The 12,396-nt window shown below is 33.1% G+C and overlaps 6 protein-coding genes across 6 annotated transcripts; 2 read left to right on the top strand and 4 right to left on the bottom strand. All coding sequences in view use genetic code 12, as the record gives it.

Moving 5' to 3' along the window:
• Position 1: 1 nt before the first annotated feature.
• RJT21DRAFT_41931 (sterol transporter) lies at positions 2 to 1,051 on the bottom strand. The gene has a single exon (XM_064884497.1). The coding sequence runs from the start codon at positions 909 to 911 to the stop codon at positions 318 to 320; it is 594 nt and encodes a 197-aa protein (XP_064737816.1). The 5' UTR covers positions 912 to 1,051; the 3' UTR covers positions 2 to 317.
• A 106-nt stretch (positions 1,052 to 1,157) lies between these two features.
• RJT21DRAFT_121111 (uncharacterized protein) lies at positions 1,158 to 4,496 on the bottom strand. The gene has a single exon (XM_064881974.1). The coding sequence runs from the start codon at positions 4,325 to 4,327 to the stop codon at positions 1,247 to 1,249; it is 3,081 nt and encodes a 1,026-aa protein (XP_064737815.1). The 5' UTR covers positions 4,328 to 4,496; the 3' UTR covers positions 1,158 to 1,246.
• Positions 4,497 to 5,578: 1,082 nt separating this feature from the next.
• Positions 5,579 to 9,300, top strand: CPA2 (carbamoyl-phosphate synthase (glutamine-hydrolyzing)). The gene has a single exon (XM_064884494.1). It carries the CDS (start codon positions 5,770 to 5,772, stop codon positions 9,208 to 9,210), a length of 3,441 nt encoding a protein of 1,146 aa, XP_064737814.1. The 5' UTR covers positions 5,579 to 5,769; the 3' UTR covers positions 9,211 to 9,300.
• On the bottom strand, positions 9,301 to 10,316 carry RJT21DRAFT_41927 (uncharacterized protein). Its single transcript, XM_064884495.1, has one exon. The coding sequence runs from the start codon at positions 10,267 to 10,269 to the stop codon at positions 9,391 to 9,393; it is 879 nt and encodes a 292-aa protein (XP_064737813.1). The 5' UTR covers positions 10,270 to 10,316; the 3' UTR covers positions 9,301 to 9,390.
• Positions 10,317 to 10,362: 46 nt separating this feature from the next.
• On the top strand, positions 10,363 to 11,195 carry RJT21DRAFT_121108 (MIND complex subunit). Its single transcript, XM_064881973.1, has one exon. It carries the CDS (start codon positions 10,472 to 10,474, stop codon positions 11,072 to 11,074), a length of 603 nt encoding a protein of 200 aa, XP_064737812.1. The 5' UTR covers positions 10,363 to 10,471; the 3' UTR covers positions 11,075 to 11,195.
• On the bottom strand, positions 11,142 to 12,328 carry RJT21DRAFT_121107 (mitochondrial 37S ribosomal protein uS15m). Its single transcript, XM_064881972.1, has one exon. It carries the CDS (start codon positions 12,287 to 12,289, stop codon positions 11,234 to 11,236), a length of 1,056 nt encoding a protein of 351 aa, XP_064737811.1. The 5' UTR covers positions 12,290 to 12,328; the 3' UTR covers positions 11,142 to 11,233.
• Positions 12,329 to 12,396: the final 68 nt, after the last annotated feature.

The following is a 12,396-nucleotide window of genomic DNA, read 5'->3' as shown; positions in this document are numbered from 1 at the left end:
TAAACACTAAATGGTGATGCTGAATTTACTGAACTACACTACTAAAACTACACTACTGTAAATATTGTAAACTATTGTAAATTACCCTTATTACTATAACACTATAATCATCATTTCTACTATAATTACAATCACTACTCTAACTAATGTAAGCATACTATGTATACTTATCATATGTATAATCAATTATGTATTAAGAATTATCAGTACATACTCTAACTAAGGCAATTGCCGAACAAATAAGGTTTAAGGGATGCAAACAAATTTAATGAAACACGAACTATTACGCGTATTCACTAGTCACTGACCCCGCAAGTTTAGATAGGAGGAAATTCAATAGTAGCGGATAAACAAGTAATAAATTCATCATCTTTAGTGTAAGCTCTAGCATTAACAATATATTTACCAGGTGGAACTTCATTAGGAATAGCCACATCTTTACTAATTACTTGAGGACCCTTAGCAATTGGACATTCAAGATCAACTTTAGTAATCTCTTCACAAAGATCAAAAGTTTGATGAATTAACTTTATGAATCCATATCTGACATCTACTTCAACATAAGCTCCTTCTTCAATATCTTTTTCAAGGAATCCTGTAGCTACAAAGGTTAAATTTTGACCTCTAGTTGGTGGATTAGGATCAATAATAACCTTTTGTAAACTTAAGATTTGAGGTTGTGATGCATCACATTGAACAATAGGTGAATCTCCAGGAACTGGTTTCTCATCCACATCAGGAAGTTTGCCAATTACTATTTGAGGAATTTCAATATCAACGTTATCAGATTCTAAATTGAATACTGATAATGCTTGCTGATAAAGGGGTTTGACAGATGGAATGAGACTCAATCCCTGAACACTCACACAACTGGCTAAGGCTAATGCAACGACACTTTTGATGGCTACCATGCTGGACTCTATGTATGTATATAAGTAACTATATAAAAAGCTATTGAACTAATTCACTGGCTCTTTTGCTACTGGTGGGTGTGGATTGTCATCTCGGAATGACGCCGCAAATTGACTGATAAAGAAAGTGGAGGCATGGGGGTTTTGTTCGTCTCTATCGCTGTGTGCAGGAAATGTCCCAATGAGGAATGTGCCCCACTCTTAATGGCTGCAAACTACAATACGATTATATTATATATATATTATGTTATATTATGTTATATTATATTATATTATATTATATTATGTTATACTATACTATACTATACATAGTTACTAAAACTGTTTTCCAGAAACTAGCCGGAGATAACCAAGTTGGCTGTCATAGTATCAAATCGCTCCCTAATTAATTTGTTCTGAATTTGGAGCAACTCATTATATAATGCTGGTCCATTAGGAGTCTTTAAGAGTTCCAGTCTTTTGGTATCCGATAACTTCCATATAACTGAATCATTCACCGTTGTGAATGTGACTTCTCGGTTATGAGGTTGTTGACCCATTTCAAATAGATCTCCAAATGCTGTCATAGGAAGAATACTAGCATGTAATTCTCTACCTTCATGCTCAAATTTAAATATAGATCTAACCAATCCTGATTCAACAATAAAGAAGGTAGGTTTATCTTTCGATGTATTATAGAATTGATAATCTTCTGGAATTTTTTCCTTAACAAAGAATTCGGCTATTCCCAGCCAAAATTCTTCATCTTTATCAGATAATCCTTGAAAAGTTATCATAATTAATGGTAATGGTTGCTTTTTAAATGAACTATCTACACTAGAATAATATTTAGTTTGTGATTTTTGTTCATCATAAATAGTTCTAGTTGCAGCTTGATAAACTTGAGTAGTTCGAGGAGTTCCAATTTCAAATGCTTGATTCATTAATTGACGATTATTCAAACTTTGAGGAGAAAATATAGATTTTCTTCCTGGGGAATTACCTCCACTACTTCCACCTCCTCCTAAAGGTACTTCTCGAACTCCTTCTTTTCTTTTAACTGTTTTATAAGTTTTTAAAAATGCATTTTCACACCATTCCAATGCATAATTAAGAGTTCCAAATAATTCAATGGTACCTTTATCATTATCACTACCAAAACCAGCATCTCGTAATCCTTTAATTATATCACCATTTTCTTCAATTGAAGAAATAATTAATTGAGTATTAAATTCATTAGTAAGATTAAAGATTCGTCTAAATCCTTCAGCAGCTGAAAAATCAATTGAACTAACTGATTTCATATCAATAATTAAAAACTTTATTGGATTTAATTTAAAGATTTCTTGTTCAAATTTTTCTCTGATTGCCCTTTCAACTCCTCCAATAGATCCAAAGAAGATAGTACCTTGTAATTTAATAACACATATTTGATCGCCAACATTCTTAAGGAATTCTTGTTGTTTTGGATGTCTTAAAACCGTTGATCTAGCTACTGCTCCAGAATATACAGCTTGAACAACCGGACTTCTACCAGCTTCAACAACAAATGAAAGACAAGCTAATAAGATACCTACTAAAATACCAATGACGAAATCAAAGGCTCCCATAGTAAGAACAATAATTATAATGGTTGAATATTCAATTTTTCTTAATCTACCCCAAGTATCATAAACTGATTCCTTCAATAATTCATAACCCAATAAATAAATTAATGATCCAACAACACATACTGGAATATAACCAATAACTACTGGTCCAGTCATCATAACTGCTCCTGTTGCAACTGCCAATAATACTCCTGCTAATCTATCATGAGCTCCAGCTCTTATAAATAATACAGAATTTGTATAAACAAGATAATTTTGAATCGAACCAACTAATCCTGATAAGGCATTAGAATAACCATGAGCAACTAATTCACGATCAACGTCAACTTCATCCATACCCACAGTAACTGCCAAAGCAGGAACATTAATTGGTACATGTAAAATTCCAAAAAAGGTTAATGCTAACATAGAAGGAAATTGTTTAACAACTGCCCACCAATCCACAAGATGAAATTTATATAATGAATAAAATCCATACCAAGGTTCATTATCTTCTACTGATGGGAATACCCAACCGAATTTCCTGGCACTTTCTAAATTCCAACCTGGAGTTATTAATAATATAAGATGAAATAGAATGAATACTGCCATAAAGAATAATGGTACCAATAATGAATTATGATATTTATGTTGTAATAATATTAATAATAATGCGAGAGCCAAAGGCACTGTCCATTCTAAAAATACCAATGGATTATAAAATAGATATTTGAATGTATCATAATTATATATCAATCCACCTTCTAATCGAGATGATACTTCAATACCAGTGGCAACTAAAAAGTATCCTACCCCTCCAATACATCCTACAAGAATATGTCTTGGAAAAAATCCTACCAAAGCTCCTAATTTCAATTTACCTAATAACCAAAACACTAAACCAGTAACAATAGATGATAATGCATAACTTGTAATGGTAGTAGCAATTATTGCATCTTGAGATGCTTGATTAAGAGTCATCTCAGCAGCAATTGATAATGCCATAGTATGAAAGAATGGAGTAACTTCAATCATTTCTGATCCTATACCTGATTTAAATGCTGAACCACCTAATGAATAAATTAATTGAGATACAATACATGACATATAAAACATTGATAACCCCGCAGGAGCAAGAGATGCAAATACTGATTCACTTACTGGGAACATGATCATTCCATAAGATAATCCATCTAAAATATTCAATAGAGTACCTAAGAATACTGCTGGTAAATAATGAACTGGTTTTAATAAGTATTGATGAATTAAACTTGGTTGTGTAGAACCAATCGGTTCTTTAAAGCTGTTTTCAACCCCCAAAAGTCCTGCTTGAGTAGTTGAAGTTTCTAAATCATTTGAAGGTTCATAAGGTTTTGAAAAATCTCGAGAATTATCTGTATCATTAACATAAGAGGTTATACTCTGCTTATTTGATGAATCTGTCTTAGTTATTAATGGAGTATATTGAGAAGGTTTTCTACCTCTTATAATAGGCGTTGGAAGTGTAGAAGTATGAGAAGTATGATATATTTCTTCATTAGATTCTGTATCTTCTTCTTCAAGTGATTGTACAGCATCTTCATCTGTATCATCAGTGACTCCAATATTTGCTAAATTTGCAGTTTGTTCATGAATTGCTAAACCTGAATATACAGCGGGAGAATTAATATTATTTATACTAGCTCGATGGCTCATACTAACATAACTTCTACCTCCAAAGTCAAAGGGACTAGGAGAATTATTTTGGAATGAATTGAATGCATCGGTAATGGAATATTTCCGTTTATGGTTGATATCCTCAAAGAGCTCGTTAGAGTCTGTCGGTCTGGATGAGGAGGAATATGACATGACTGTATAACTGAATAATTCACTATTGAATAACTATCACTCACTAACTGAATATCTTATGCTTTTATACAGATTGTCTATAACTACAATAGTACTAAATCAAAAACAGTACTGAAAAATTCTAAATGGTCCTCCAAATAATTCTGGAATCACCTGCTGAAATCTCAGCTATAATATACAATAATAAAATATAGAGAATTATGGTAATTAACTTATCTAATTAGTCGGATATAAATTGGGTGGGTAGATAGTCCTGCACAGGGCCCTGCCTGCCCTGGTCGATGGAGTCGGAATTGGACAAAATTGGCATTTCGCAGTTACTTTCTGATTTAGAGTCAGATAACGACATAACTAATACACCTACAGCGAGCACAATGTTATTTCTTACATTATTTCTATAGCAACTACCATAGTGTTATTGATAGTTGGTATTTGACTGTGGTTGTGTATGTTTATTAAAGGTCATTGATGGTTTAAGGAGTCTGTAGCTGTGAGCGAATGTTTAAAGCCGTAGAGTTGGGGGCTCATAATTAAATTAGCAGATCAGAGTCTGAAATTTTTTTTAATACTTGTATTACTTATTACTTAGTTGTCTTGGAAGATTTGCAATTATCGCTTACTATACATATGCAATTAAAAATTTAAAAAAAATTCAAACAGTAATAAACATGTGGTGTTCCTTGTAATTAAATAAATAAATTAATTAATTAGTTTATACAGTAGAACAATGTGGGGCTATACAAGTCATGTCTCCATGAAAATTCCGCCTTCGTCTTGCTGTCTTTGTTGACATATTATTGTACTACCACTCCAGTTAGGCTTAGACAATTACTTACTCTCCACAGTCAATAGTAAATAGTATAGTAACTTACTAACTTACTACTACTAACTACCAATATTAAATTTACAAATTCACTTAGTTAATTTCTCTTCTACTTCTTAATCACATGGTAATGTAATTATTATTATTATTATTATTAGCACTCCTAATAGCCCCTAATGATTTGCATCCTTCAGCTGTCAATCCACACATTAGCCAAGTGAAAAATTTCTGTCCGGGTAATAATATCCGAAATTGAATTGGCAATCGCAATCGTAATTGTCCATCGTCCAATTACGGCTAGCAACATAAATCACGTGCACTTACACTACCGAAAATAAGCATTAATAAACCATTAATGAAAAAGTGAAAAAGTGAAAAAGTACATGTGCACGACCCACTCACTCACTCACTCATCTTTTTACTGATCTTACAACGCGCTTAATTTCTGACTCATTACCGTTTTAGGCCATCAAATTTTTTCAAAAATTTTCACCCATCTTTCTTCATTTATCCCACACCTTTTCCAAGGCTCAACCTTATAACTATTCTATATCACTGGAATCGGTAGTGATAGTTGATTGTTTCATATAATTGTTGTGTTTTCTCACTTAATTGCCTCATGATACAGTTAAGAACGTTGGTTGCTCGTCAAGCAACTCATATACATAATTATTATCATAAACCAACAAGTTCTTCAATATCTTTATTTAAAAGATTTCTTAGTACTGAACCAACTTATCCTGGTGCTGAATTATTAAAGAATTTTAATGATGAACATGCTCATAAATTAGTTGATGTATCTAAAGTTTTAGTTATTGGTTCTGGTGGACTTTCTATTGGTCAAGCTGGTGAATTTGATTATTCTGGTTCTCAAGCTATTAAAGCTTTAAAGGAAGCTAATAAAAAATCCATTTTAATTAATCCAAATATTGCTACCAATCAAACTTCTCATGCTTTAGCTGATGAAATATATTATTTACCAGTTACTGCTGAATATATTACTTATATTATTGAAAGAGAAAGACCAGATGGAATATTATTAACATTTGGAGGTCAAACTGGTTTAAATGTCGGAGTTAAATTGGATAAAATGGGGGTTTTTGATAGATATGGTGTTAAAGTATTGGGAACTCCCATTAAAACTTTAGAAACTTCAGAAGATCGTGATTTATTTGCTCAAGCCTTAAAAGAAATTAATATTCCAATAGCTGAATCTATTGCAGTTGATACTGTTGATGATGCCTTGGCTGCAGCTAAAGATGTTGGTTATCCAATTATCGTTAGATCTGCTTATTCTTTAGGTGGTTTAGGTTCAGGATTTGCTGCGGATGAAAATGAATTAAGAAATTTAGCTGCTCAATCTCTTTCTTTAGCTCCACAAATTTTAGTTGAAAAATCTTTAAAGGGTTGGAAAGAAGTTGAATATGAAGTTGTTCGTGATAGAGTTGGTAATTGTATTACTGTTTGTAATATGGAGAATTTTGATCCATTAGGAATTCATACTGGTGATTCTATTGTTGTGGCTCCATCACAAACATTATCGGACGAAGAATATCATATGTTAAGATCAGCAGCTATTAAAATCATTAGACATTTAGGAGTGGTTGGAGAATGTAATGTTCAATATGCTTTACAACCAGATGGATTAGATTATAGAGTTATTGAAGTTAATGCTCGTTTATCTAGATCTTCTGCTTTAGCATCTAAAGCAACTGGTTATCCATTAGCTTATACTGCTGCTAAGATTGCCTTAGGTCATACATTACCAGAATTACCAAACCCAGTTACTAAGACTACTTCTGCTAATTTCGAACCTTCATTAGATTATATGGTTACTAAGATTCCAAGATGGGATTTATCTAAATTCCAACATGTTAAAAGAGATATTGGATCAGCTATGAAATCAGTTGGAGAAGTTATGGCTATTGGTAGAAACTTTGAAGAATCATTCCAAAAGGCCATTAGACAAATTGATCCATCATATATTGGATTCCAAGGTGATCATTTTGAAGATTTAGATTTTGTATTAGCTAATCCAACTGATAGAAGATGGTTAGCGGTTGGACAAGCCTTATTACATGAAAATTATTCGGTTGATAAAGTTCATGAATTAACTAAGATTGATAAATGGTTCCTTCACAAATTAATGAATATTGTTAATATGTATCGAGAATTAGAAAGTGTTGGAACCTTAGATAAAATCAATAGTGATTTAATGAGTAGAGCTAAGAAATTAGGATTCTCTGATAAACAAATTGGAATTTGTGTTGGAGCTAAAGAATTACAAGTTAGAAGTGTTAGAAAGAATTTTGGTATTATACCATTTGTTAAGAAAATTGATACTTTAGCTGCTGAATTCCCTGCCAATACTAATTATCTTTATACTACTTATAATGCTACATCATCAGATATTGATTTTAATGATAATGGTACTTTAGTATTAGGATCAGGAGTTTATCGTATTGGATCATCCGTTGAATTTGATTGGTGTGCAGTTTCCACCGCTAGAGCCTTAAGAGATTCTGGTCATAAAACTATTATGATTAATTATAATCCAGAAACTGTATCAACTGATTTCGATGAAGTGGATAGATTATACTTTGAAGAATTATCTTTAGAAAGAGTATTGGATATTTATGAATTAGAAACTGCTCAAGGAGTAGTAGTTAGTGTTGGAGGTCAATTACCTCAAAACATTGCTCTTGATTTACAAAAGCAAGGATGTCAAGTTCTTGGTACTAACCCTGAAGATATTGATAAAGCAGAAGATCGTCATAAATTCTCTCAAATTTTAGATTCTATTGGAGTTGATCAACCTCAATGGAAAGAATTAACTTCTATTGCTGAAGCAGAAATCTTTGCTAATGAAGTTGGATTCCCAGTATTAGTTCGTCCATCTTATGTTTTATCAGGAGCTGCTATGTCTGTTATTAATTCTAAGGATGAACTTGATTTAAAATTATCTAATGCTGCTAAAGTATCTAGAGAACATCCTGTTGTTATTTCTAAATTTATTCAAGGAGCTCAAGAAATTGATATTGATGGAGTGGCCAGTGAAGGTAAAGTATTAGTTCATGCAGTATCTGAACATGTTGAAAATGCTGGAGTTCATTCTGGTGATGCAACATTAGTTTTACCACCTCAAAATTTATCTCCATTAATTTTAGATAGATTAAAGGAAATTGCTGATAAAGTTGCTGAAGCTTGGAAGATTACTGGACCATTTAATATGCAAATCATTAAGAATGATCAAAATGGAACTCTTAATGATTCTCAATGTGAATTAAAAGTTATTGAATGTAATATTAGAGCTTCAAGATCTTTCCCATTTGTTTCTAAAGTATTAGGAATTAATTTTATTGATGTAGCAGTTAAAGCTCTTATTAAAGAAAATATTCCTCAACCAGTTAATTTAATGAATATTAAATATGATAGAGTGGCAACTAAAGTTCCTCAATTCTCATTTACAAGATTAGCTGGAGCTGATCCATTTTTAGGAGTTGAAATGGCATCAACTGGTGAAGTTGCATGTTTTGGTAAAGATTTAGTTGAAGCTTATTGGACATCTATTCAATCTACTATGAACTTTAATGTTCCAAGACCTGGTCAAGGTTTATTATTAGGAGGTGATTTAACTAATGATAAATTAGGTCAAGTTGCTAAGACTGTTTCCGGTTTAGGTTATAATTTCTATTCTGCCAATGAACGTGTTAGTAACTATTTGAAACAATATGTTGAAGAACCAGTTGAAGTTATTGAATTCCCTAAGACTGATAAACGTGCCTTACGAGAAATCTTTCAAGATAAAAAGATTGGAGCAGTTATTAATTTAGCTAAGGCAAGAGCTGAAAGTTTATTGGATGAAGATTATGTTATGAGAAGAAATGCTATTGATTTTGCTATTCCATTATTTAATGAACCAAATACTTCATTATTATTTGCTCAATGTCTTAAGGAAAAGATTGGTACTAAGATTGCCTTTGATGTAACTCCTGAACAAGTCATAATTCCACAAGAAGTCAAGAGATGGAGTGAATTTATTGGTGGTAAACCAGTATAAATCAGTGAGTGAGTGACTAATTTATTTCTAACTGTATGAACAATTATTACTTGTAAAAAAAGTTCAATTACTTATTTAATTTAAATATTAATATTAATATATAACTATCATGTGTAAACAAACAAATAAACAAATAAACTAAAACTGAAACTGAAACTGAAAACTCTATCCCATAATCCATCACAATAAATCTTCATCATCTCTGTCAACTACAGAAGTTTTGATTTTCAATAATAATTGAGTCTTTAACTTATCAAGTTTAGAGAATTGATCATATTGAAAGACTTTTTCAGAAAATTCATCTACATTTCCCTGATCAATACATTCAAGAATATCTTGAATTAATGTAAATTCTCTTGTTTGTTGAAAAGATGGATCATCAGAAGCAAAAGTTTCAATTCTTTTCTTAGCTTCAATAGGATCTCCAGAACTTAATACACACAAGATATTCTTAAAAAAGTAATCCTTTAAACTCCAACGAGTTAAACTATTACCAATCAGTTGTTTAATTATGATATCATATAATTCTATAGCTTTACTATAATCACCATTTAAAGCTGATAAATCAGCACATTTAAGAAATGCTTTATTAGCTAAAGCTTCAGCATGATCAGTAGTAAAATAATCACCTGCTTGTTCATAACTTATAATTGCATTAGCATTATCACCCACAGATTCATATAATTCTGCTAAATCAACCGTAAAATTAGCTGCACGTCGAAATTGACCATTTTGAGTTAAAAAGATATGAATGGCTCTAGTTAAAGCATCAATCGCATCACTTGGTGATACTCCCTTATAACATTTATAGGCTTCTACTAAATGATTAGCCAGATCATTATGATTATTTAATTTCGATTGAATATCGGCGGCTCTGATAAATTGATGACCAGCCAATTCAAATTGCTTCTTTAATCTATACAGATTAGCAGCTTGAATAATAAAGTCACAAGCGTCTTCTTGACGGGTAGAAGATCCGCCAGAGAAGAACAGTAATAAACCCAGTTGTGGTTTGAGAAGCTTTTCGGCTTCGGCTAGAAAGTACTGAGGATCCGACATGGTAGTAGTGGCGGTGGTGGTGCTGGTGGTGGTAATAGTAAACTTTGTATGACTGTCAGTATGACTGTCAGTAGGAGTTTTAAGTGGAGAGTTATTTCTCTTTTCGGTGAAGTCGCACGACCAGTGCGTGCACACAGCACCGTACAGTACAGTCCATAACAAACATAACATACCCTTAGTTAAGCTGCCTCTACTCAAACTAATGACCATGACAGATACCAATAACGTAGAGAGAATTCGGTTTGAACGACTCGAATTGGTGTGCCGTAAGGCGTTGGAGCACCTGATCAAAAAATCACTCTCATTGGACCAGATTAAGGCATGTTACCCCACGATCTCATCATCTGAGGACGGTACAAGAGCTCTAGAAGTAGCCCGATCTCAGATGATAAGTTTCTGGAGAAGCAGTTCATTAAAGGAGTTTGAACTTATCTTTAAGGAGCGAGACATTGAGGCCAAATTGAATGAATTGGATGAGGTTATTCAGATGGCTCATCAACGGAAGCTGGCTGGAGTAGAAGTGCCTACTAATATAGAGAAGTATAGTGCTAAGGAAATCATTGATTCTACCGTGTTAGACAGTTCAGAATCAACTATAGAGAATCTTACTATGATATATAATCAGCTTTGTGAAGATAATCGGGAGTTTTATGCCGAATTGAAGGACTTAACGGCCAAGAGTGAAACAGTCAAAGATGAAGTTAATGAATCACTAGCGACATTAGACAAGGAAGTGGCTACTGTAAGTCAGGGGAATCCTGCTGCTAAGATAGAAGCATTACTACTGGATTTTGATAGTGTGTGATGGGTTATGTAAATCTGTGTAATTATATAATAATTAAATATGTATAATATAATATAGTGTATGATAGTGTAGACTATGTTATGTAGACTATGTTATGTAGACTATGTTATGTAGACTATGTATAATAAACAAGTCAGTGCAGTACTCATATATACAGGACTATGTACTGGTGTTTGTGTTGCCACTTTCGGAGCTCTCAGCAAGTTTGGCTCTTGCAAGCCTGGCTTCTTCCTTAGCTAACTTTTTCAATTCAATTTTTTTCTCCTTCTCTAATCTGGAATTCTTATATAAAACAAACTTCTCCTTAGCCACTTCATGATAGTCACTAACCTTTTTACGTAAGGCAGCAACCTGTTCCATCTTTTTCTTAACCTTATCCGAATGTTTGATTAATTTCTTTTCTCCCCATACTTTATAATCTTCAAAGTATTGTCTTCCCATTGGGAATTCTCTGGTGATAACATCATCGGTTAATCCTAATCTGGCAATGGTAAGATAGTAATCTTCTGGTCTAACTCTCTTTAAATATTTCAAGATTCTTTGTCTTTGTTGCACTAATTGACGAATATATTGAGTGAATTCATGATCCTTCTTATTGGCACGAACATGATCCATACCAAAATGAATCTTTACAGTCATAACAGCAGCTTGGACTTCTGGAGATCCACTATCTCCTTCAGATCTACTGAATTCTTCACGTGCTAACTTAACGGCCAACTTTTTCTTATCTGCTACACTAGTATTTCTAAGATGAAGAATAGTCATTAAGGCTCTTTTCTTTCTTTCTTCTGCTAATTTGGTGGCTTCATGCAATACAGAACTACCCTTAGCTTTATCTAAGGCAGCCTTTTCCGCACCATATACTAATGCTTCAAATTCTTCACGATCAAACCCTCCAGCAAGTCTAGTATCTTGATTGGCTACTTCTCTTTTGATTCTTTCCATGAAGCCTCCCTGTCCCAATACAGGATCCACTTCAAAGGGTTTATTTGTTTCATCATATTTCTTAAGATTATTAACATCTCTAATAATACGCCTTTGTAACTTCCTCTCTTTCCTTCTTATACTCTTAGCATGTTTCGGGTTTTGAGCCTCTATAAAGAGCTTGGCTGCGTATCGAGGGTGTCCCGGCACAAGACTACTGATAGGAGCCACTGGAGCTCTCCGCAATACTATCCGTCCGGTACTGAACGCACGTACACTATTTGCAAACATCCTCGTCTTACTGGCGAATGGCTATTGGCTGAGGAATTGGTGGTGATTTGTATTGGTAGAGGTGGTTGGAAGTGAAAAAAAATTTCACGATATTTGGGGTTCTTTTG

This window comes from Scheffersomyces amazonensis, assembly GCF_036850825.1.
Source record: "Scheffersomyces amazonensis strain UFMG-HMD-26.3 chromosome Unknown RJT21scaffold_4, whole genome shotgun sequence".
Classification (NCBI taxonomy): domain Eukaryota; kingdom Fungi; phylum Ascomycota; class Pichiomycetes; order Serinales; family Debaryomycetaceae; genus Scheffersomyces; species Scheffersomyces amazonensis.
Note: the sequence above shows the minus strand (reverse complement) of the source record. Positions and strands in the feature narration are given on the sequence as shown.